This window comes from Cervus elaphus, chromosome 4 (assembly GCF_910594005.1).
Source record: "Cervus elaphus chromosome 4, mCerEla1.1, whole genome shotgun sequence".
Classification (NCBI taxonomy): domain Eukaryota; kingdom Metazoa; phylum Chordata; class Mammalia; order Artiodactyla; family Cervidae; genus Cervus; species Cervus elaphus.
The window spans coordinates 35905125-35930388 of NC_057818.1; the positions used below are offsets into that span (position 1 = coordinate 35905125).

The 25264-nt window shown below is 46.0% G+C and overlaps 2 protein-coding genes across 5 annotated transcripts in view; both read right to left on the reverse strand.

Moving 5' to 3' along the window:
- Positions 1 to 19487, reverse strand: part of GFOD2 (glucose-fructose oxidoreductase domain containing 2) — a 39561-nt gene extending 20074 nt beyond the window's left edge. The window contains exons 1-2 of one of the 4 annotated variants that reach the window (XM_043898839.1): positions 19262 to 19487; positions 6032 to 6104 (exon numbers count right to left, since the gene is read on the reverse strand). The gene's annotated coding sequence lies outside the window, so the exon portion shown is untranslated. Of the gene's footprint in view, positions 1 to 6031; positions 6105 to 18871; positions 19121 to 19261 lie in introns of those variants that run through there. The other 3 variants (XM_043898838.1, XM_043898837.1, XM_043898840.1) reach the window with 3 other exon arrangements.
- A 2174-nt stretch (positions 19488 to 21661) lies between these two features.
- Positions 21662 to 25264, reverse strand: part of RANBP10 (RAN binding protein 10) — a 56913-nt gene continuing 53310 nt past the window's right edge. Inside the window, exon 14 of the mRNA XM_043898843.1 lies at positions 21662 to 25138. Coding sequence (XP_043754778.1) covers positions 25008 to 25138 — 131 coding nt within the window. The 3' untranslated portion in view covers positions 21662 to 25007. The remainder of the gene's footprint in view (positions 25139 to 25264) is intronic.

Sequence of the window (25264 nt, forward strand, 5' to 3'; positions counted from 1 at the left end):
GAAGCCAGATGGCATGAAGCTAGGCAGGCTTGACTAGGTGTTTTCCTGCTCCGGTAGACAGTGCTGGTTTTCCACATTTATTTCAGTGATTACCCTTTCTCACTCCTAACATGGCCTTGTTGCTTGCCCCTAACATCCTTGTACATACCTTTCATGTGCCTCCAAAGATCTCCATAAACCTAGTCCTGTCGAGCTCACATGCATTCCAGTCACCACAGCCTGGTCAGGCACGAAGCAGGGAAGGCGCCTTGACAGGACTGACCGTGCACACTCCAATGAGGCCGCACGTTATAGGGAAGGCAGCACAGAGGTCAGAGGCGTGAATCTGCAGCTAGCCTCGCCTGGGCTCAAATCCTGGCTCCACCTCCTCCCAGCTGGGTGATGTCCGGTGAGTTTCTTAATCATTCTGTGTCTCTGTTTCCTCATCAGTAAAAGGGGGTTAATTGTATCTACCTCATAGGGGACTTAAGGATTAAATGAGTCAGTATTCACGAAGCATTTAAAATAGGGCCTAGCCATCATTAAAAACCCTACAAACAATAAATGCTGGCGAGGATGTGGAGAAAAGGAACCCTCTTGCACTGTGGGTGGAGATGTAAATTGATACAGACACTATGGAGAACAGTGTGGAGATTCTTAAAAAAAAAAACAAAACTAGAAATAAAACTACCATATAATTTAGCAACTCCATTACTAGGCACATATCTTGGGAAAACCAGAATTCTAAAGACACATGGACCCTAATGTTTATTGCAGCACTATTTACAACAGCCAGGACATGGAAACAACGTAATGTCAATAGACAGGTGAATGGATAAGGAAGTTGTGGTACATATATTCAATGGAATATTGCTAAGCCATAAAAATTGCAAATTTGAGGCAGTTCTAGTCAGGTGGATGAACCTAGAGCCTGTTATACAGAGTGAAGTGAGTCAGAAAGAGAATGACAAATATCGTGTATTAACGCACATATGTGGAATCTAGAAAAATGGTACTGATGAACCTATTCACAGGGCAGCAACAGAGACGCAGACATAGAGAACAGACCTGTGGACACAGCAGGGAGGAAGAAGAGGGCGGGATGAGATAGTAGCAGTGAAACATACACCACCACATGTAAGACAGATAGCTGGTGGGAAGGCGCTATGTAACACACGGAGCTCAACCCGACGCTCTGTGACAACCTAGAGGGTAAGATGGGGTGGGGGGTGGGAGGGATGCTCAAGAGGGAGGGGACACATGCACACCTATGGCTCATTCATGCTGCTGTACAGCGGAAACCAACACGACACTGTAAAGCAAGTATCCTCCACTAAAAATAAACAGGTAACATCTTTATGAAAATGAATAAAATAGGAGCTGGCACATCGTAAGTCACTACATGGATTTTTTTTTGTTTGTTTATTTCTTTTTTTTGTTTTGTTTTCTTTTTTTTTGGATTTTTTTTTTTTTAAGCTGTGTATGACTGACTTAGATATCTCCTCTTCAAAAGCATATAGGAATAAGAAGATAATATTCTAGGCTAATATGTAGTGAGTGCAATAGGCCAGGCAGTGTTTAGTGTAAAATATACAGTGTTTAGTGTAATATACAGTATTATCCCTCCGAGGCCACGCCACCCTGTCTTGCAGATGAGGAACACAGAATCTTGGAGAGGCAAGGTAACTTTTCCAGGGCTCCACAGCTGGCTTCGTGTAACAGACCTGCCACAAGCCGCTTTGAGACCTGGAGCAGGTTACCGAGCTTCTCTGAGCCTCCAGAAAAATGGAGGCTTGTGTGTGTGGAACAGCTCTTGCATCCTTAGCGACAAGTGTGAACCAGGAAAGTTCCTTCTGCTCCCTGGCTTGGCGACCGCGTGCCTCAGCTCCGTCACTCAAACCAATGCTGCTCTGTTCACACATCACACCTTTACTGAGGGCCCTAACAGGAAGGCTGTAATGAATAAAAGATGAAAAGACATAGTCTTCATTATTTCAGAAGCAAGCAGTCAGAAAGGGAGCAGGAGCCAGAGCTGGCAGCGCAAGTGCTAATCCAAGGAGTCTGGAGGTTGACAGGTGGGTATGCTCGGTACCTTTGGTCTGTCCCACCTTTGCCACCTGATCCCCTCTGCTCTGCTCTGCCCCCCATGGATAAGAAGGTCGGTCTCTAAGGACTACATCACATGGGCTCCAGGCCCTCTGGCTTCCATCTGGGTTCAGCCAATCTCAGGAGATCAGAGCACGGCAGGAAGGTTACAGGACTTGCCTCTCTCCCCACCAGGACGCGGCTCTGGCAGGGGCTGAGATCCCTGACCAAGGTCAATGCCTCAGGAGGATCCCTCTTCCCACAGTCACGGACTTTTCTGGGTTCTGGTACCCCGCCCTTCCCTCACTGCACTTGAGGTGGTACCAGGACCAGCCCCCACTGGTCCCTGCCGGTCCCCCGGTGCGCCACCATCCCTCGCAGGCTTCCCTCACCACTGTCACCATTGTAAATGATCCCTCCCTTAAAGGCGTTTCAGTAACTCGCTGAATGTGCTGGCTGTTTCCTGCCTGGACCCTAACTAATAACAGTAAGCAACGGGAAACACTGAATGTTTTTTTGAGGTAAGTGGAATAGAGTTCAGGACACAGACACCGAGAACCCGTTCAGATAAAAAATAAGAGATAAGGAGGGTCTGATGGAGGGAATGAAATGGAGCAGAAAGCTATCAACAGGACTTGGGGTTATGAGGGGAGAGGAAAAAGCCAAAAACGGCATCAAATTATAGACCAACATCCTCATGAACACAGGGTCAAATCCTTAATAAGCCATTAGCATCATCAATATATGATGACCAAGAGAATGTAAGACTGGTTCAATATTCTAAAATCAATTAGTGTAAGTCAACATATCAAGCCATTAGATTAGTTATTAAACTGCATTAATTAGGAATGCAAATTAAAACATTTATCACAACTACACACCCATTGGAATGGGTGAAATTCAGAAAATATGATATCAAATACTGATGAGGATATAAAGTTCATGAAAATGAGAAATGGTTTCATCTCATCCATCTTCTTTCATCTCCCTCTGCTCCACAGCGCCTCAAAGTTTACTGACAGGATATGGGGCTATAGCAAAGGTAATCTGCTTGTTTTCTTCACCCCTTGGGACGTCATTCAAATGAACCAGAGGTAAAAACTCACTGAGAAAGAGGCAGTCTACCTTTCTGTGCCTGCTCCTCTAGTGAGGTCTTTGATGAGAGGAGAATTATAACAGAAGAATTGAGAAATGTTGTTTTCTCATGTTATCCTTTATTTATCATGTCATGTTATCCTTTATTTATCCAAAACAACTCAAGTATACCCTTAAGAATGCTTTTGACTGACTGAAGGTTTTTTCAAGGGTCATTACTTGTTCTGGGATTTTGTCTTCCTGATGCCATTAGAATTATCATTGAGAAGCTTACATATGGTGGAGCCTGGGTGGTTCCATCCAAGCTATATAAAAACCTATCTATTATAGTTTTCCCTGTAACTACTATTTTTTAATTACAAATTATGCTTTCTCTTTTTCAGGGTCAGGTTTCAAAAAGAGCTATTAGAGATTTCTAGACAGTTACTGCCTTGTAATAGTATACTTACCCTGCAAGCCACACAAACGCAGTCAACTGATTTTCAGCCCAAGTATTATATCAATTCAATGGGGAAAGAAAACTCTTTTTAAAAAATGGTGTAACAATTGGATATCCATATGGGCTTCCCTGGTAGCTCAGCTGGTAAAGAATCCACCTGCAATGCAGGAGACTCAGGTTTGATTCCTGGGTCAGGAAGATCCCCTGGAGAAGGGGTAGGCTACCCACTCCAGTATTCTTGAGCTTCCCTGATGGCTCAGACAGTAAAGAATCTGCCTGCAATGCAGGAGACCTGGGTTCAATCCCTGGGTTGGGAAGATCCCCTGGAGGAGAGTATGGCAACCCACTCCAGTACTCTTGCCTGGAGAAGCCCCATGGACTTGGCAGGCTACAGCCCATGGGGTCACAAAGAGTCGGACAAGACTGAGCAACTAAGCCCAGCACATGGCAAACAAAAACCCTTGACCCTTCTTGTCTCACTGTGTACACAAAAATTAATCCAAAATGAATCAAAGACCTAAACGTAAAAGCCAGAACCACAGAGTTTCTGGGGTTCTCAGGTGGTGCTAGTGGTAAAGTTGTCTCACTGTGTACACAAAAATTAATCCAAAATGAATCAAAGACCTAAACGTAAAAGCCAGAACCACAGAGTTTCTGGGGTTCTCAGGTGGTGCTAGTGGTAAAGAATCCACCTCTCAATGCAGGAGCCACCAGAGATGAGAGTTCTATCCCTGGGTCAGGAAAAACCCCTGGAGTAGGAAATGGCAACCCACTCCGGTATTCTTGCCTGGAAAATTACACGGAGAGAGGAACCTGGCGGGCTACAGTTCATGGGGTGGCAAAGAGTCAGACACGACCGAGTACGCACCCACCACACACAAAGCTTCTAGAAAAACATGTCAGAGAATATTTTCAAGATCACAGGATACGTAAAGATTTCTTAGACAGAACACACAAAGCCCTAACCCACTAATAAACTGTATTTCAAAATGTTAAAAGAATTTCTGCTCATTACAAAAACACATATATACGGAATCTAGAAAAAATGGTACTGAATAACTTATTTGCAGGGCAGTAATAGAGAAACAGACATAGAGAACAGACTTATGGACGTGGGGAGAGGGGAGGAGAGGGTGAGATGAATGGGGAGAGTAACATGGAAACTTACATTACCATACATAAAATAGATAGCCAATGGGAATTTGCTGTTATGTCTCAGGAAACTCAAACAGGGACTCTGAGTCAACCTAGAGGGGCGGGATGGGGAGGGAGATGAGAGAGAGGTTCAAAAGGGAGGGGATAAATATACACCTATGGGTGATTCATATTGAGGTTTGACAGAAAACAACAAAATTCTGCAAAGCAATTATCCTTCAATTAAAAAATAAATAAATTTAAAAACATATGTATATATATAAACCCTCTTAAAAAATAAAGTAAAAGATGTTTTCCATTGTAGGCATATATATATATATATATATATATATATAACATTAAAATCATGAAAGTAAGAACTACAAATTTGAGCTTACTATGAAAAACTTCTAAATGATTTTCACTATCCCTTTATTTTTACTGTTGTGATCTTTTGGTAAAATATTATAAAAATATAAATTAATAAAGAGAGTACACGGTCCAGGAAAAAAAAAAACACGGGGACTTCCCTGGTGGTCAGGTGGTGAGGATGCCATGGTTTCACTGCAGGGGGCATGGGTTTGATCCCTGGTCAGGGAATTAAGATCCCACATTCCTGTGGCAGTCACAAAAGAAAAAGAAGACACACACAAAAGAAGAACCTGATTTTCTAAAATGTCAAGAGATTAGATTGAGTCACACCAAAGATACAAAAACAGCCAATACGCATGTGAAAGGCGCTCCATATCACTAGGCATCAGGGACATGCAAACTAAAACCAAACCTTGCTAGAAGGGAAAAGGTAAAAAAAGAGAGAGGGAAGAGACTAACAATCCCAAAGTCTGGAGAGGATATGGAGTGACAGAACTCTCACACATTGTTAGTGCCACGCCAGTGTGAAATAGTACAGTCACTTTGGAAAATTGACGTTTTCTTATAAAGTTAAAGATACATCAACTCAATGACAAAACAACTCCATGTAGATACTTACCCAAGAAAATGAAAACACATGTCCACAAAAAACTTACACAAAATATTCTCAGCACCTTATTCATCTTAGCCCTAAATTGGAAATAACCCAAACGTTTAGGAATAGGAGATTAGATAAATAAATTATGGTATGGTCTCATACAATGAAATACAGAAAAAAGCAGCAAAAATTAAGGAACTACTAATGCATGCAACCACATGCATGAATCTTAAAAATATTACTTTGAGTGAAAGACGTTAGGCACACACACCAAAAAAAAACACTCCTTACTGTAGGATCTCATTTACTTGAAGTACAGGCAAACTTACTTATTAGCAACAGGATTCAAAAGTGATAGCGGGATGGTTGGTGGGTCGGGAGGTGGAGCAAGGATGTGTGGAACTGACGAGAAAAGGGCACAAGGAAACGAATGAGGATGGAAATATTCTATATCTTGCGTTGCACTGTGGTTATATTTGTCACCATTCATCACGTTGGATACTTACGATCTGTATATTTAATTGTATGTAAATTATACATCAATTTTTAATCACTGTAAGTTATGGCTGAGGATATAGAACAACCTATTTGTACCATGTGGATTTACATCTATAATCAAATTAAATGGACGTATATGAATTAAGTCTCTTTCCTTTAAACACAAAACTTGAAGCTGTTTGCACACCAGTGACTATTCACATAGCTTTACACTGTATTTACAACTATTTGCACTGTATTAGATATTGTAAGTAATTTAGGGATGACAAAGTATACAAGAGGATAAGTGTATGTCATATGCCATTTTATATGAGGGGCTTGAGCACCCGTTGAGCACTTTTTCTATGTCCTAGTGGTTCAGACAGTCAAGAAGCTGCCTACAATGCAGGAGACCCGGGTTTGATCCCTGGGTCAGGAAGATCCCCTGGAGAAGAGAATGGCAACCCTCTCCAGTATTCTGGTCTGGAGAATCCCAAGGACAGAAGAGCCCATTGGGCTACCGACCATGGGGTTGCAAAGAGTTGGACACAAAAACGACTAACACTTTGAGCATCTGTGGATTTTGGAACCCCAAGGGGTCTTGGAACCAACCCCACCCCTCCCAGATACCGAGGGAGGACTGTATAAAGACAATGGCTGAAGCCAAGCAGAGGCCAATGATCTAGTAAGTGTGGGCACTTGCTGAGGATCAGAAGGTTGCCCTTTCCCACAGCCAACATCACATTAGGCAAGCTGCTGAGCTGCCGGGGTTAGGCATGTCCTCACCACTCACAAACAACTCATACTCAGGAAGTGAGGGCTGAAAGAGGGGTTCTTCTCCGGTATTGCTGTAGGCAAGCCAAGGAAGGATGGCTGTAAGTGAGAAATAATGTGTAACAGGTTGTGGCTAAGGCTGGACAGGTTGGGCAACAGGTTGGCACATCACATGGGTAGGAAGCCCAAGCTCAGCTTCCATCCCCACCACACCCCAGAACCAGCCCATGGCTGGAATTCCCCAGCGGGGCAGCCTCAGGGCACCCTCGACAGACTTGGCGGCGGGCCTCTGCCCTCTCAGACACATTCCCAGGTGCCAGGGTCAAGGGACTTGTTTGGGAATTAGACTTTTCTGTGGATGAATTTCTTCAGTAATTGTATCTTAATATAAAATACTCTAAAATAAAGCACTGTGGCCAGCGATGAGGCCAGGACCCTAATTATTAAGTGAGTTGGGTACTCAGTCTAACTTTATTTGTTTGTCGGGCCACACAGCTCGCAGGATCTTACTTCCCCAACCACGGATTGAACCCATGCCCTCAGCACTGAAAGCACAGGGTCCTACCCACTGGACCACCAAGGAAATTCCCAACCTAATTCTGAAGCAGACTGTGGCACTGTCTATGTTTCTTCCTACCTCTCTGGCCACTTCTCTGCTCGTTCCCTGTGATGACGACTGCGGTAACCACGGCTCTTGCCTCAAGACTGATGAGTCTATTCATATTCACTCATGGCTCTAAACAGGATCTATTCTCTGATGACTTTCAAAGCTGCCAGCCAGGTCCTCTTCCTTGAGCTTCAGACTAGTATAAACCACCACCTATCTGACGTAAATTTCGATTTGGTGTCCAGAACTAAACTCCTGATGTTTCTCCCCACCAAACTCACTGTTCCCCACAGAAACTGGTAACACAAGTTTTCCAGCTGTTTAAATCAAAACCTTGGAGTAATCTTTGATCCTTCTTTTTCTCATACTTCTCATCCGATCCATTAAAAACATGTCTTAGTGGCTGTCTCTCTTGAAAACACACCCTGAATCTGAGCACTTCCCACTACTCTGTTGCCACCGCCTTAATTCAAGTCACTGTCCTCTCACCTGTGCCGCGAGTGCCCACCTGGTCTCCCAGATTCTACCCTGCCCCTTCTCGTACTGTACCCCCAGTCTACTCTCATACAGCACTGAGGGTGACGCCATTAAAATATAAGTCAGATCAAGCCACTCCTCTGTCCAAAGGCTGCATAGGCTTTGCATCTCTTCCTGGGTCAGGAAGATCCGCTGGAGAAGCACCAGGATACCCACTCCAGTATTCCTGGGCTTCTCGTGACTCTGCTGGTAAAGAATTTGCCTGCAATGCAGGAGACCTGGGTTCAATCCCTGGGTTGGGAAGATCCCCTGGAGGAGGGAAAGGATACACACTCCAGTATTCTGGCCTGGAGAATTCCATGGAATGTATAGTCCATGGGGTCACAAAGAGTCAGACACGACTGAGTGACTTTCACTTTCACTTTAGCATAAAAGCCAAGGTTCTTCCTCTGACCTACAAAAGGCCTGTCTGCCCCCATCCTCTTTTTGACTTTATATCCTATTTCTCTTTCCCTTGCTCACTCTACTCCAGTCATCATGGTTCACTGCTGTGTGTATCGAAAACATTCCAGGTACATCTCTGTCTCAGGGCCTCTGTGCTGGCGGTTCCCTCTACTGTACAGACGAGATCCACTGGGTCTACACACTCCCTCACTTCCTTCAGGTCTCTACTCAAATGCTGTCTTATTAGAAACAGGTTTATCCTCCCATTGTTGGTCTCCTCCTATCATGCCTCCTAGAATGCATGCTCCTTGAGAAAAGGGAATTTTTTGCCTGTTTTGTGTACTGTTGTATCCCCAAGTTCCTAGAACAAGGCCTAATATGTAGTGGGTACTCAATAAATATTTGCTTGAAAAATGCCAAAAAATTCTAGACCTTGCTCCTGTACAGTTAATCAATAAACCAAGATATATATACTGAACTCATCAAAACTGTAAGTAATTCTGTATGATCTTGGGGTATGTTCACAAATGTAATAAAGACAGTACTTATGCTGATAATTAAATAGTTTGAGACAGAATCTGGTTTAATGGTTTAGGAAAGAAAGCATCATATAACAGAATAGCTCTGCCTGCCAACTGGGATTAGGAAAATGAGCTGAGGCTCTCAGTCTTAAACTACAACTTGACCTGTCAAGAGGGTGCCTGCAACCCAGAACTGTCTCTCCAACTACCCCACCTCCTCACATAATGTGACTCATGCTTATCTGTTAGCTCAGTCCCCTTGTAGTCAAGCTTCCTCCCTCTAACAGAAGCATGTATGTATGTCATGCTTGACTGTATGTCAAGCCTTGCAGGATCCCAATGACCTAGCACGTAGGGGCTATGTTCAGTCAAATGCCAACAGTCATGAAGGGAAAGGAAGTGATAGTGGACTCAAGTGATGGTGATGGTGATTCCAACCTGACCATCTCATAAGGAATCACTCTAGCTGCAGTGAAGCTTTCCTGTCCCCATGGCCAGTCTACCCCTATGTCCCACCAACTGGACATCCGAATGTCCCTTGATTTCCATCCACTGCTCTGGTTCCATGAACCAGATGGTTCTCCTGAACTGGCCATTTCTTCCCCTAGCCTCTCTAGGATAAAGCCCAGATTCCCTGATGGGCTGTCCCCAGCGTGGGTTGGACCTTTCCCCATCTCTCCACCTTACCACTTTCCCCTTATACTGCACTCAGCATGCTGGCAGCTACCACATCTAACTCCTTCAGTTTTGCTCTGAGATTCTGGTCCAAACTATTTGCTCTGCCTGCAATACTTTTTTCTTTTTATTTCCTCAGAATAACTCCTTCTCAGATCTGTTAAGTCTCCACTTAAACACCACTTCTTCACAGAAGCTGTGCCTGAGCTCTTTCACAGTGCCCATCACGCTCCACTGGGGTCTGTCATGATGTCAGGAGGCCGCCTGTCTCACAGACTGCTGTCACCAGGACAGAGCAGCGCCCGACACTGGGTGGGTGCTGAGTGAAGACTGAGGAATGAGTAAGCGTGAGAACGCACAAATCAAGAAGTCAGGTCAGAGCCTGTGTGGCAGCTGCACCAACGAGAAGGCAACAGCTTTTCCTGCTCAAGTCCTTCTTTTCCTGCCTATTTTAAATAAAATACGTTTTAAAATCTTAAAGAGTATAAGCTTGATTTTTTTTGGCAAGGCTGGGGGCTTGTGGAATCTTAGTTCCCCAACCAAGGATTGAACTTGGGCCTTGGAAGTGAAAGCAACAAGTTCTAACCACTGGACTGCCAGGGAATTCCCTGAATACAAGCTTCTTTGAATGATGCTCCAAAACTGATATGATAACCACCACCCTAGGAGGGGGGTACCTACCATGTTAACATCCAGCTGCAAAGAGATCTAGATTTACAACATAAGAGCATAATTCATGAGCACACTAAAAGGAGACAAAATTAAAATGTAAAGGTAAATGTTAAGTTTAATTCTCATTTTGCAAAACCCAGGAATTTGGTGGGGGAAATAAGTAGCCTTTCATGCAGTTATCAACATCAGCCATGTACTAAGAACAAAGAGACCGCCTTCTGGGCCACCCCCCAACACCTGGAACTGAGCCACTCTGGTAGACACACTGTCGTTGCATGGCCAGTAGAGCTGGACCCAAAGAGGAAAGACAACCACACCTCAGCACTGGAGCTCAGGCAGGAGCCGAGGGGAGTCTGCAGCCGGAGTTCCGAGCTGCATTTTCACAGCCGAGGGACTACCTGCGGTACAGTCAGAGCTCCCCATGAACCAGCTTGTACTCCCAGTCTGGAAGCGTAACATGCTTTCTGCAGGGCTGCTTTCAGATAAAAGAGAAAGTATGTCTTTACCTACATTTATGTTTCCACTGAAAAATAAAAAGTCTAACTAAACAAACAGGTATTGAGTTTTACAAAGGAGTTATGATAAATGCTTTGGTCCCTGGATCTCAAAAAATCCAAAGATCCTGTGGGGAAGGTTTCATTTTCCTACAATTTGTTTAAGTGTCTTACACGGACTCAGTGACACAGACGTTGCTGCCTTCTTACTGACTGCAAAAACACGACAAAGGAAAGAAAGGCTACTCCCCCAACTCTGCAAGCTGACATGGAGGTAAATAGTTAAGCAGCCACCTGATATCGAGAGAGCATACCCAGACCTAGCCAAAGACGCCAGGTCCCAGTCTCTTCGTTTGCCCTCACACAGTGTCCTAGGAGGGACATTAATGAAAGGCCTAATGACCTGTCTAATGAGGTATAACTACCCAGTGTACAAAAAGGTCAGCTAAAATTGAGTCATGAAGGCGACGTAAATTTAACCAACACCCACAGAGGTATCTGGATCACCACCTGGTCTGAAAGTTAGTTTCAGCTGATGGTTACAGTCAGAAAAAGTACTTTGCTACCAGTTATATTAAATATTGCTTCTGAAAGTCTGGCAATAACAAGATGACTATTTTTCTGAGACTCGCTTTAACAGCAAGTTCTAGACTGACATCGACCTGAAAAGTCCATCCCCATCCCTACTCTCTCACAGAGCAATGTCATCTAAGCCTTCAATTTCACTCTGACCTCCACGCAAACGTTCCCAATTGGCTCTGCACCAACCTATCAGCTTCTTCCAACCCAAATTTATCTTTCCTTTCCTTTTGTGTTCCCTCACCCCCATTTAATGGCATGATACCCAGTCACCAGAGTTCTTTCCTCATTCATTCCCCAGTATCTGTGAGGGCAACAATGGGTCAGGCACTGTGCCATAAGGTGGGGCACAGGGCAGTGATCCAGACAGGCCAGGTCCCTGGAGCTTAGTTTCCATTTCTTGCTACACCCACAGCTGAATACCAAGGAGTGATTTGACAGAGGGAACACGATGACAACGGCATGTGACAAAGACCCCGCCTTTGCCGAGGTAAAGTACACTTGGCCACGATACCTGTGAAGTACCCAGCCCTAGAGAGAGGTGTATTTTACATTTAATCCTGAGAAGACAATGAGTTTTTAATTATACTCATAAAACATTTTTCAACATGAAAACCTAACTTACTGAAGTTTTGTGTTTTCTACCTTCTATATGGATACAAGTATCCTGTTGGTGTGAAAATGGCTATTTCTATGGCAGCAAGAGACACTTCAGAGTTACTTAATCTGCCTTCCTTCAGATTTCGGGTATAGGGTGTTCTGAGGGCACCCCGGAGCACAACAACCCTGACCGGTGTTCTCTAACTCTAACATGGCTTCTGGTCACCAGGAAGGTTAAGGAGGTCTCCTGGGAGTGGAAATGCCTGGTGTCCTTCACAAACATCGCCTGCTTGGATGCAGAAAACTGCTTACCAACTAGGCCATGATTATGCTCAGCTGTAGTTTAACAATGTTCTCGCTATTAAATGTGACATGTAAAATAATATAATCTCAGGACAGTCTTTGCCATACCAACCCCCTTTTCCTGTTTTCCTTTTGGTTAATGTGTAATGAAGGAGGCTGGTTATAAAATACAGAATGTATCTGGGATATGCCCACCTGAAAATAGCCATTCCTTTTAGGATTTTATAATTTTCTGATTATTGTTTAAATGATGCTCAGTGTCTTACTATTGAGACTCTAAGGTCTTTCAGGACCAAGACTGTGTAATTAAGGAGATCACAGGTCCCTGAAACTTAACACTTCAAGGTATTTTGCTAACATTCCTATAATACTTGGAGGCATTTAAATGTTCTTTGCACAACAATCTTAGCATATCAGGGATATTAAGCAGTGAAGGGGCTTCCCTGGTGGCTCAGTGGTAAAGAATCTGCCTGCCGGTGCAGGAGACATGGGTTCCATCCCTGGTCTGGGAAGACTCCACATGCAAGGAGCAACTACACCTGAGCACCACAACTATTGAACCACATGCCACAGCTACTAAAGCCTGGGTGCCTAGAATCTGTGCTCCGCAGCCAGAGACGCCAGCGCGATGGGAAGCCTGTGTGCCGCAACTAGAAAGCAGCCCTCACTCACCACAACTAGAGAAAGCCCAAGCAGCAACAAAGACTCAGCACAGACATTAAAAAAAAAAAAAAAAGCAGCGAAGGAAGGAGAAACAAAGACAGTAATCTTGAAAGAATAACCACCATGACCAGGAGCAAAAACAGCCATTTGAGCACAATATTTTAATTTTGAAAATAAGAGCTGATGAGAAATACTATGTTCAACCATTGCCCCCACTGCTTCAAACAACAACCACCACCACCACCACCAAGCTTTGTCCCCTTAATCCCCGGCACAGGAATATGAGTGCAAAAGGCTGACAAGTAACAGGAAGTACAGCTGATGTCTCTACCATCCCCCATCTCCCTGACAATGAGAGGATGCCTGGATGACAAATACATATCTCACACGCTCTGAGAGCCACCCCCAGAAAGGCCCCTCTGAGATGATAACCATTTCCTAGCAGGAACCACCACTGGGCTGCAGAAACCATTAACCGCGTGGAACATCCTCTAATCTGCTGTGGGATGCAGAAATACAAAACCATCTATCAGCAAGCACCAAAAGAGACCCTAAGGGTCAAAACTATTCATCAACAAGCACCAAAGAAAGTCTGAGAAAGCAGTATAAGAGCTCTATGGTCACCTTTCAAATACATACAAGCAAATTCATTATCCTAGGGAACTGCACTGCTGTTTGGTTCGTAACACCTGAGTTAGGAAACACAGGAGCTTCCTGGTCCCTGCCATCATTCTCCCTCCACTTTAAATGAAATTTACTTGGCTGTGCCGGGCCTTAGGTGCAGCATGCAAACTCTTAGTTGTGTTATGTGGGATCTAGGGGCTTCCCAGGTGGCTCAGATGGTAAAGTGGGGTCTAGCTCCCACACCAGTGATTTAACCTGGGCCCCCTATATCGGGAGTGTAGAGTCACAGCCACTGGACCACCTGGGGAATCTCCCTCCACCACTTTCAATTCAGTCAGAGAGCAAGAAGGGGCTGAAGGCCAGGAGAGACAAAACAAGTTCAGTATCATTCTTTACACAAGCAAGAAACTTTTAGGAGGGTTGTTTTTTTTTTTAATGTTCACTCACGATAGAAAATTACTATGTGTTCTTCTTATATTCTTTTTTGCTAGGCTTTACATCCGTTTAATGTAATCAAATTATATGCACAACTTTGTATCCTGATTTTTTTCACTTAATATTTTGACATAAGCATTTTTCATGTTATCACAGTTTTTAAGGATTACTAATTATGTGAACCAGCTCTTCCTTTCTCTAGTGTTAGACATTTCTGTCATTTTTAAATTGTTTTGTTATAAATTACACAGATTAAAAAACTAGGGCCCAGTAATTATATGATTTGGGCTTCCCAGGTGGCTCAGTGGTAAAGAATCCGACTGCAATGCAGGAGATGCAGGTTCAATACCTGGGTCAGGAAGACCCCTGGAGAAGGAAATGGCAACCCATTCTAGTATTCTTGCCTTGGAAAGCCCATGGAGTGAGGAGCCTGGTGGTCTACAGTCCATGGGGTCACAAGAGGGCTGGACATGACTTAGCAACTAAAACAACAATTCCATGATTTGCCTAGCATTATCATTCTAAGCAAAAATATAATTTTGAAAGAAAGAATAAAGATTTTGAGATTGTAAAGCAATACAGTAAATCTCAAAGCCAAGTAGGAAGTATTTCCGGTTATATTTTGGAATTATCTATTCTCATGAGAAATTGAAAGTTGACAGTTGGGGAGGAGCACAGTTATCCCAGGCCAGAAAGGAAGACCGTGCTCAGTACTTAGTTTCCACTCCTCAAAGCCTTCATTCCTAATCTTTCATGGCAGAAGACAGACAGGAACCCTTACAGATGCTTCTGGGAATGGCTCTGAGAGGTGGTGGGGACTGAACTATCGTCACGGCAATCCTGGATCCCAAAGAGATGTGGCATTTTGTCATTGGGAACCTTGAAAACTGACAGTACCTAGGACAAAGGCATTACTTGCAGCTCCTCTTCTAGGAACAGGAACTAAAGAGCACATGCTAAGGGTAAGGTTTGAGTGTATTTAAGTAAAGCAGGAATACTCACTTCTTCCTTCTTAATCTTTAATCCTGCTTCCTAAGTGTTCATTCCCATCACCATGAAACTGAAATATTTACTCCATTTGTCACTTCCTTTGTCTGGATTTAAAGAGATGGTACATTAACGAGCGATTCCTGACCTAATGGCTAATTCATGAGTGAATGTTAGTGTGCTAGAAAGTCTTACTGTTTTCATGTTTTTCTCAGTATCTTTTCTCCATTTTTATTTTCACGAGCCCAACTTTATTTCAATTATCTTTCATTCCCCACTTTTAAAAACGCCTGACAACTAAATTTCCAAGTAATCTGGACTTTTAGGCTCTCTTGAAGTTTACTTATACAAAGCTGCTTTTTTTGTATGTATGTCCTGGGACTTGTTAAAGCGTACTGGGACTTCCCTGGTGATATAGTGCACGGGAGTCAGCCTGCCAATGCAGAGGACATGGGTTCGATCCCTGGTCCAGGAGGATTCCACATACCTCAGAGCACCTGGGCCTGTGCGCCACAACTTCTAAGCCTATGTGTTGAAACTACAGAAGCCCACACACCTAGAGCCTGCGCTCTGCAACAAGAGAAGCCACAGCAATTAGAAGCCAGTGCACCACAACGAAGAGCAGCCCTCTCTCACCCCAACTAGAGAAAGCCTATGGGTAGCAATGAAGACCCAGTACAACCAAAAATAAATAAACTAATTAAAAAAAAGAGAAATGCGAAAGGTCCTCCTCCCCCCCAAAAAAATAATGTCCTACTACTATACTGCATATAAATTCTCAAAAACAGCAAAACCTCCAATTTTTTTCTAGACACTGTCTGATTTCCATAGTGGATTTATCCTAGATTGAAACTCCTATTATATATACACATGAGTGACTTATTAGGCATCAGAAGGACTCCTCTCCTGCTTCTAAGTGACTGGTCACTGATTCTTGTGTTCTGTGAACACCAACTTTATATTACAACCTCCCATATCAGATCACACTGTGCCCCCATTTCATTTCTCCTCTTATTGTATAAACAGAGAATCAGTTCAGAGAAAGTAAATCCTGTTAGCATTACTGGTTTATCTGGTAAGTTAGCCTGTTAAATACTGTTGATTACTTTATTACAGGCCAGAGTTGATAACTGCCCTCAGCTGCCCCAGAAAATGGAATGGATGTTAAGTAATTATTTGTCAAAGGTTCACTGCCATAGTGATGAAGAAACACTTTGAGAGTCTCTATGCCCATCTTTCTTATCTGAAAACAAGTCTCTTTCTCATTAGAGGGGCTAAAATAATGCATACACATCCACAGGACATACTCATCACATTTAAGCCATATCTTCTCCAAATGCTCATTCAAGGAAGTATTTGTACTGACATTTAAAGCACCCTCCCACACCCTCTCCAGCACTACAGATGGTAATTGCTCCCTTCTATCCTACTTGGATTTTGGCCTACTTGTCTGTCTTCTATGTGGGCCAATGCTAAAGTAATGAGGGTTTCTACAAAGAATACAATGATTTTCACAAAGGTTTTCTGACAGGATTTGGTTAACAGTGCCAATGTTCCCCCCAGATCACATACCTTTCTCTCGAGTTATTTATACAAGTATTTCCAGAGATAGAAGAAAAGTCAATAAAATGCACAGCCATAATATCCAGAGTTACGGGCCAGCACTGATTTATGAACAAGAGAAGAACAAAGCTTTCTTAAAAAACTAATTTGATCTATTAACATTATCATAGTTTCAATGTACCTTCTCTTATCACTCTGAGGGGGAAAATAAAAAACCTGCTGCCATATCAAATACACAGTGAAAATTAGTTCTATCAAGTGCCAAACTGACTTTGATGATTAGAATCAGGGACCACCTTTTAAAAATCACGCATTTCTTTTCCCCGTATTACAAATCTTTATGTCTTTTGGGAGAGTACTTTTTTCCTTTGTTAAAATTTAAATTTTTTTAATTGAAGTACAGTTGATTTACAATGTTGTGCCCGTCTCTGCTGTAGAGCAAAAGTGACTCAGTTTCACACATTTACACATTCTTTAATATTCTTTTCCATTACAATTTATTCCAGGAGACTGGATATAGTTCCCTGTGCTATGCAGTGGGGCCTTGTAGTTTATCCATTCTAAATATAATAGTTTGCCTCGACCAACCCCAAACTCCCAGTCCATCCCTCCTTTTTCCCCTCCCCCATGCCAACCACAAGTCTGATCTCTATGAGAATCTGTTTCTATTTTGCAGATAGGTTCATTTGTGCCATATTTTAGATTCTGATTGCGAATCCTACTTCTAGTGGGTTCCAGTTATTACTGTAGAAATCACATATTTGAATTTTCCCAGCAAGTAAAAATAACAGATCAGATCCAAAGTACTCATTCTATAGGAAAAGTAGAACAACCAGGTGGTATAGGAAAGCCTCTCACAACAGAAGCTTTAAACTGTAAACTCTGTGTGTGTGTGTGTGTGTGTGTGTGTGTGTGTGTGTGTGTGTGTGTGTGTGTGTGTGTGTGTGTGTGTGTGTGTGTGCGCGCGCGGGATGGGGTCCTCCCACCAAAAAAAAAAAGGTGAAAGTGTTAGTCTCACAGTTGTATCTGACCCTTTGCAACCCCATGGACTGTAGCCTACTGACCCTTTGCAACCCCATGGACTGTAGCCCACCAGGCTCCACTGTGTGTGTGTGTGTGTGTGTGTGTGTGTGTGTGTGTGTGTGTGTGTGTGTGTGTGTGTGTGTGTGTGTGTGTGTGTGTGTGTGTGTGTGTGTGCGCGCGCGCGCGCGCGGGATGGGGTCCTCCCACCAAAAAAAAAAAGGTGAAAGTGTTAGTCTCACAGTTGTATCTGACCCTTTGCAACCCCATGGACTGTAGCCCACCAGGCTCCACTGTCCATGGAGTTCTCCAGGCAAGAATACAGAAATGGGTAGGCATTCTTTCTCCAGGGGGATCTTCACCACCCAGGGATTGAAGTTGTGTCTCCCACACTGCAGGCAGATTCTTTAATGTTTGAGCCACCAGGGAAGCCCATTAATCCAACAGAACTAACTGTCTGCTAAAAAGCCTAGTCCAAAAGCAGTAACTTTTGCACATTTTCTGTAAAATGGATGGCCTTAAAACTCTTGTTCCCTGGTGCAGCTTTTCAGAAGGAAAGGAGTTTCCTTATCAAGAATGTATCTAGATTCTCTTACTTCCACCTTCTCCATATCACAATAACACATGAAGTGTCTTTCCTAATTTAAACAGCTGTTCCTTTCAACTGAAGGGTCACAGATTCACGGCTCTTCGATCTCCAACCTTTGTGCCCCACAGCTTCAAAGGTCTTCTGTGCCCTGTGCCACCAGGCTCTGGATATTCAAAAGTCACCACTTCCTTCCTCCTGTGTCCTGCCCTCAGCAATGACACCGTGGGAACGCTGACGATAAATAACGTTTATAACCTTCCTTGGTGTTTCTCCAAGGCAGCTTTAAACTTTTCTATTCCTGTCTGGTTCTTTAGATTCTGCAGTAAACGCTTCACACAACCATTCACAAGTCCTGATCTTCCGGACCCCTCTTTCTCCGTCGCCATTCATGTGATAATGCCTTGAGAATACTTCACCTCACCTTTTGTCTCCGCAAGTCCATCCGCTTCCCTCTTGAGCTTCAGAGGTAAGCCAGGCCCAGAGAGATGTGGCCAGCGGACACTCCGGGACTGGCTGAGCCACCCGCACCTTCTGGAGTGTCCCTTCTCCCACCTGCCACCTGAACTCTCTTTCCTTAAATAAAGACATGTCCCCTCAGGTCCCTTCTCACTGTGAAAGACGATGGACCAGCTACGCCAAGTGCCCTTTGTCTGAGGTTCCCATACCTCATATCCTTAGCCATAAAGCGGCGGTCCTCACACAGGTAAGGGGTGCTTACAGGTCGGTGCTCACAGGTCGGCAATGGACAGGAGAGCCTACGTTTTCGCATCCAGTAAAGGGATGGGTTATGGCCAAGGTCCTTCCAGGAGCCAAAATTCTACAATTCTACGACCAAACCTGCAGGTCCTATCTCTGAGGTGAGAGGACCAACTCCGGGGCGACTCCCGAACTCCGAGCCCGCGCTGGCAGTTAGAACGGCCCCCTCCAGCCCCGGCGCTACGTATCCCCGCCTCCGACCTCGGGCGCCGGGCCGCCGAGGAGGCCCGGCCAGCGCCCGCTCGCCGCCGCGCCATGCCCTTCTACATCCTCACCCGCCGTCGCGGGCCGCCTCTCACCTGGCACGCTGGCATCCCCCGCCCTGCGCCGTCCTGGAGACCATGGGCCCGGACGGGTATCGGCAGCCGCTGGCGATGCGTGAGGGAGGCTTCCAGGGACGCTCGGGCCCCGGAATCCAGCGCGCCGCCACGGGGAACGCGCCGCCTGGTTTCTAAGGAACCGGGGTCTCTGGAAAAGCAGGGGCGGGACGGCAGGAAGTCTGCGCATGCTCCATGACTGGGAGGACCAGCGCTGGGAGGGGCCGTGTCCAGGAGCTACGCATGCTCACTGGCTCCGGGCGGAGGTAAAGCCGTCTGGCTGGAAGCCCTGGTCATACGTTTCCGGCGGTGGAGGCGGCGGAGGGGATGGTTTCCCAGCCTAGGCTTTTCCCCAGTCGGTCGCCTGGCTGGAAGAGCAAGGAGGTTCTGCGTACTGTGGTGGTCCTTGGTTGTCTCGGAATGAAGGAAGGTCTGCTGCTGGATGACATCTATCTTTGCAGAACAGCAGTTCTCTCGAACTCGCCGGACTTCCCGGCTTTCTGACTCCTAAAGACTCGCTTTTTCGTGCGTATCTGGGCTCCTCTTCTTTTGGATGTTCTTTGGTTGTTCTTACATGTCAGTGCTTTTCAAGACTGCGGCCTTAGTCCCCCTTGATCTCTTTACTGGAACCGGTTTTCCGACCAATAAATACGACTTTGTAACGAGACTACCCTTTGTTTCACCATACTGTCTGCTAGAGCAGCGAAAATAACCTATAAACCTTAGCATAAAACAAACTACGCTGGAAATGTGTCTGGAGGGAAATGAATTTACTATGGCTTTACTTATGGAACCAGGACATTTGTGCTTAATCTAATACGCCACTCTTCCTTCTACACTAGCTTTTCCCTTTGCTCAGTCGTTCAGTGGTGTCTGACTCTTTGCAACCCCATGGAGCCCACCAGGCTCCTCTGTCCAAGGAATTCTTCAGACCAGAGTGTTAGAGCGGGTTGCCGTTTCCTACTCCAGGGGAATCTTCCTGACCCAGGGATCGAAATTGCGTCTCTCACATCCCCTGCATTAACAGGCGGGTTCTTTACCACTCTGCCACCTGAGAAGCCCCCATACTACACTTGATCTTAGCCAAAAGGCCGAGAAGCGAGCTTTTCCCTGTGAGTCCTGTAAAATGGCCTTGAGTGAAGCATTCTGTAGTAATGCAAGTTTGGAAAATACTGGATTAAGCTACACATCTTAAGACAGAATCTTTAGAGCTTTTAATTAGCAGGTGATGTTTGAGCATCCATGACAGTTTTTGCTGTTTACTAGGGCACAGAATCCTTTTCCAATTCCAGGAAACATGTTTCTCTGAGATATGGATTTATATGCTCTCCAGCAAACCTCCTCACCCCAGTGACTTAGCCATCACCAGTTCCCTGTATTATTTTGCACACAATTGCCTTGTCTCTAGCTAATCTCCCTCACGTCAGTTCACTCATCCTGTGATGCTAACATCCGCTAAGTATTTCTCAAACCTGCCTTCTTGTGTTTGACCTTGGCCTTTTCTTTGCTTCTAGTCTTACTCCAGGTGAACAGAAGCATCATTGATTTTATCCCTCCTCTGCATAAAACCCTGGTGCCTTGGGGGCAGGGGAGGCAGCTTGAGGCAGAAGCAAGCCTGTCACACCAGGGGACACCCTCCTGGAGGCAGGGCCGTCGTGTATGCTGTGTGCGCCAAGCCCTGCTCTATGCATGCTGTAATCCTCTATTACCATGGAGCAGCAGAATTAACCAAGTTAATGGGGAAACTGAAGATGAGAAAAGTTAATGTCCCAGGGTCACCCAAACTATGATTTTTCAGCATGAGTTTTTCCCTTGAACTGAAAGGAAGCTAACCTTGATACCCCTTAAGAGTTTTCTGTACAGTGTCTGGAGTGAGCATATTTGGGATGTATTAACATCTTATTTGGGGACTTCCCTGGTGGTCCAATGGTTAAGAATCCATCTTGCAATGCAGCGGATGCAGGTTCAGTCACTAAGATCCCACATGCCATGGGGCAATGCAGCCCATGTGCCTTGGAGCCCCGCGCACCACAACTAGAGAGTCTGCGCCACAGCAAAGATCATGAGTGCCGCAACTAAGACCTGGCACAGCCAAATAAATAAATAAATATCTTATTTTGAGGAGAGGAGGTCTTATGGCCCACTTTTTTGAATTTGCTTTTTGTTTCAGATGAAGGTTGTTTCGCAGGAGAGAATCAAAAGCGTGAGTACCTATGCTCTTTGGGGTCTGGCAAAAGTCTTCAGGGTCCTTGAGGAAACACCAAGGGCCTGGGCACTCCCAACAGATAAACTGGGAAGGGGCCAAACCTGCCAGGACAGCTATGTTACACTAGGGATGGTCAATCCCAGTAAGACTCACAACAGAGACTAGACACTCATGACTGCTCATGGATGTGTATTTTAATAAAAATAATTCTGTCAAAATACAACAGGAGTTTTTTCATCTCTCAAGTACAATTTAATAGGATGTTTTGTGTTAGAATTCTCTCTAAACCCTCCCACACCCACAAGTTTCATGCTAATGCCAAGTATCAACTTGCGAGGACAAAGGCAGAACCAGTGTGCACAATGTGGAGGACATCCGAGTCGGCTGTAGTTACTAATGGAGGAGAGAACCCTATGCAAAGAGGCGGCGCCTGAGGCAGCCAGAGTCCACGATCTGGCCACAGGTCTGGGTGCACGGGACTCGCGGCCAAGTAGGGCTCCGCTGCCCAGCTGCCACACGGTGTGCATACCTGAGTTGTGAGCAACCAAAGGAACTTTCAGCTCTGACAGATCTCTGCCTCATCTTTGTGCTTGCTTACGGGCTAGGAAGATGCTGGGAGGTTGGGAAGTCCCCCTTCTCCATCTCTTGGTGTCCCTGTTCTGCCAGCCCACGTCCAGCCACAGACCCAGGTGGGTGAAGGACAGGGGTTCTGGCTATCGTTGCATGTCCGCCAGTTTCTGCTCTGGAAAAGAGCGACCATTTGGTGGAACAAGAGGAAAAGGTAAGAGGGAAAGGCTGCTCCCCCAGAGTTGAACGACCCAACAGAGCCAGGTCTTCCTCCTGCCTCCTTGGCTGAAGTCCAGTTCTTCACCAGGACTCCTCCCAGGTGCCTGCCCCACTCTTGGCTCCTGGAAGTAGGCTGGTAGGACTGGGTGTATAGCAGGGGCTCCGCTGGTTGGCAGGCAGGCCTGGACTATCAGCAAGACAGTGGGCTCAAGCAGCTTGATTTTGGTCCTCTCCACGGCTTGTGGGGCAAAGGCTAATGTCCCAAAGGTGAGCTGTCCAACTGGGACACAGTGCCCCTTTGGAGAGGAACAGAGTAAACAACTTGGACTCAGCTGAAACAGTGAGATAAGGCACAGAAAATGGGGAGGTGGCCATGGGCACTGAGCGTGAGCCAGGCGGACACCCAACCCCGAGCAGCACACAGCTGTCCTGAGCCCTCCGGGGCCCTCTCAGCCGCTCCACAACCCAAGCCCAGGCACCCATCCCCACCCCTGACACACCCCTGAAGGTACCAGCTGCTCAGACATTGCTGGAGGCCTCACCAGCCTAATCCCTCGCCTGCCATTCAGCTTTAGGACTCAACAGTGTTGTCCAAGCCACAGGGATGAGCTTAGTCCCAGTTCTGCCCCCGTCTGTTGAGTGTCTTTGGCCAACTCACTTAATCTCCTGGGCCTGTTTCCTTATCTATAAAAGGAGAGGATTGGTGGAGCAGATGGTCTCTGAACTTCATTCCAATTGCAAAAGCCTCTGGTTTTAATTCCCAGTCCTGAGTGCTTCCAATCATTTTAACAGCCTGATTTTTCCAACCCATTGGTTTGGGAGCTGGGCATTCCCAGGTTTGCAGAGGATGAATTTCCTTTACAGACAGGACACCACCTTCCTGATGCTTCGTGGTCTCTGGGCTGCCAGCCGGGGCCCCAGGGGGGGACCAAGAAAAAGCAGCAACCTTCAGGGTGTGTCCCGGGACAGAATTCTGGGGGAGCACAGGGCCGAGGGCCCTGACCCCATCACCAGCACTTAGTTCAACTCAATTATTTCTCTTGTCCAGCTGTAGGCCCAGCAAGTCCCAGTGGGCACCTCAGGCCACTTCCAAACATTCCAGTATGCACTGATGGAGAACCCAGATCCAGGCAGGGACTGGAAGCTTGACTTCTGACCTTGCCCCTTAGCAGGGGCTGTCCGTGCATTCCCTCCCGCTGTGAAGCAGATGGGGAAATCCCTGCCCCTCCTCCTGCTCCTCTGGGAGGGCACCTCCCTTTCCTTCCCGTGGGCGGTCAGTCCTCTCCACAGATAGCCTGCTCAAGTCCTGGCCTCCATCTTAGCCCTTCCTCTCCTGATTCCCTGATGGCAGTACTAAGACAGTTTCTGACCCACTAGCTGTGAGGATCCGTCGGACATGGACAGTGGGACATCTGTCAAGTCCATGAGGTCCCTTCCTCTAGCCAGCAAATACTCATAACAGTCTTTCCTAAGAATGACTGGGGCCAAACTGCAGGGAGCTGCCTGGCACAGCTACAGTGAGGCTTGGCCTGGGGGGTCAAAGGTTCCATCCACTCTGGCGACAGGCAATCCACAAATCTGCCTCCACAAGGTCCTGGCTTCTCAACAGGAAGTGTTGATTCCATCCAAGCTGTGCAGAGACGATGAAGACCCAGGCAGGAAGAAGGCAGCCCCTGTGCCCAGGGACCTCCCTGTAGGAGACTCCCTCCCCGCAGCCTGACACACAGCAGCTCTCGGGTCGAAGGCAGGTAGTTCCCAGGCAATCAATTTAGAGGAAATGAAGTATTTGGCCATCTTAACAAGGAAAGGCGGGATGATGAAAAGGGAAGAGAGAGAGAGAGTCAAGGCAGGCAGTGAGAGGCAGGGTAGGATGGTGGACAGCGTGCTGGCCAAGCACCCTCTCCTCCCTCGCTTTGCTGTTAGCCCTGGGCCAAGTCATCTCTTCTGTGGCCCCTTGGCCCTGCTGTTCTCTGCTCAGTTCAACTCTCAGAGACCTAGGCATCCACACCTCTCGGATGCTGCAAACCAGCTTAGCCTATCCTGCCCACTGTGAGGCTCCCAAAGCCTACTGGGCTTTCCTAGGCTGCAGCTGGGCCTGTAGTTCAACAAAGGGGAAGCCTGAAATAAATCCCTTGGCTGAGGTGACAGAGATGATTCTTTTTTGATGAGTTGGGACTCAAATAAAAACATGGTGTCTGGACAGCCTCACCCAAGAGGTGCTGGACCACTAACACTACGATAAATACTGTGTCTTTTTTTAATATATATATTTATATATATAATCTCATTTTTTTTTACTTATGAAAATAATAAGCTATCACCAACGTGGATAGGCTTCATCACTAAATTAGCAGAAACCAGCTCAGCACAAACTCTCCAGAGATAAATACTGGTGGCTCAGTCAGGAGGAGGGGAAAAAAAAAAAAAAGATTAAAAAACCCCAACCTCTCCTCAAAACAACCCCCCTCTTTTCAAAATAGAAGGTGCTACATCAAGAGTAACCAGCCAATACTGTGTCATAGGCCACTGCACGTGAAGGGGGGAGAGAAAGAGAGACTGAAGGTGGGAGAAAGAGAAAGGAAGGGAGGAAGGGAGGAAGGGAACAGAAGAGGCCAGGCAGGAGGAGTGGACTCTGCTCGTGGCTTCCGGGTCCCTGCACCAGGTGCCGATGGAGGGCAGGGCTGCTCCAGCCCTGGGGCCAAGGGAGGGCCAGGCGGGGCCAGCCAGCGTGGTCAGCTAGTGCAAGTAGTCGTCGACTCTGGCAAAAGAGCAAGATCCCAGGCCCGCTCGGGCCATGAGCCGTAGACACTCAGATGCCTGGCCCAGGGCGAGCACCAGCGGGGGCTGTTTTGGCAGGTTCTGAGACTCTGTGGGGAAGAGACAAGGCCTGGTCACTGCCCTGATCAGGGCTGAGCCCAAGTCCAAGTTCCTTTGGGAGCAGAAGGTGGGGGGAGTGGACAGAATCTCTCGGAAGAGAGAGTTCATATGCCTCC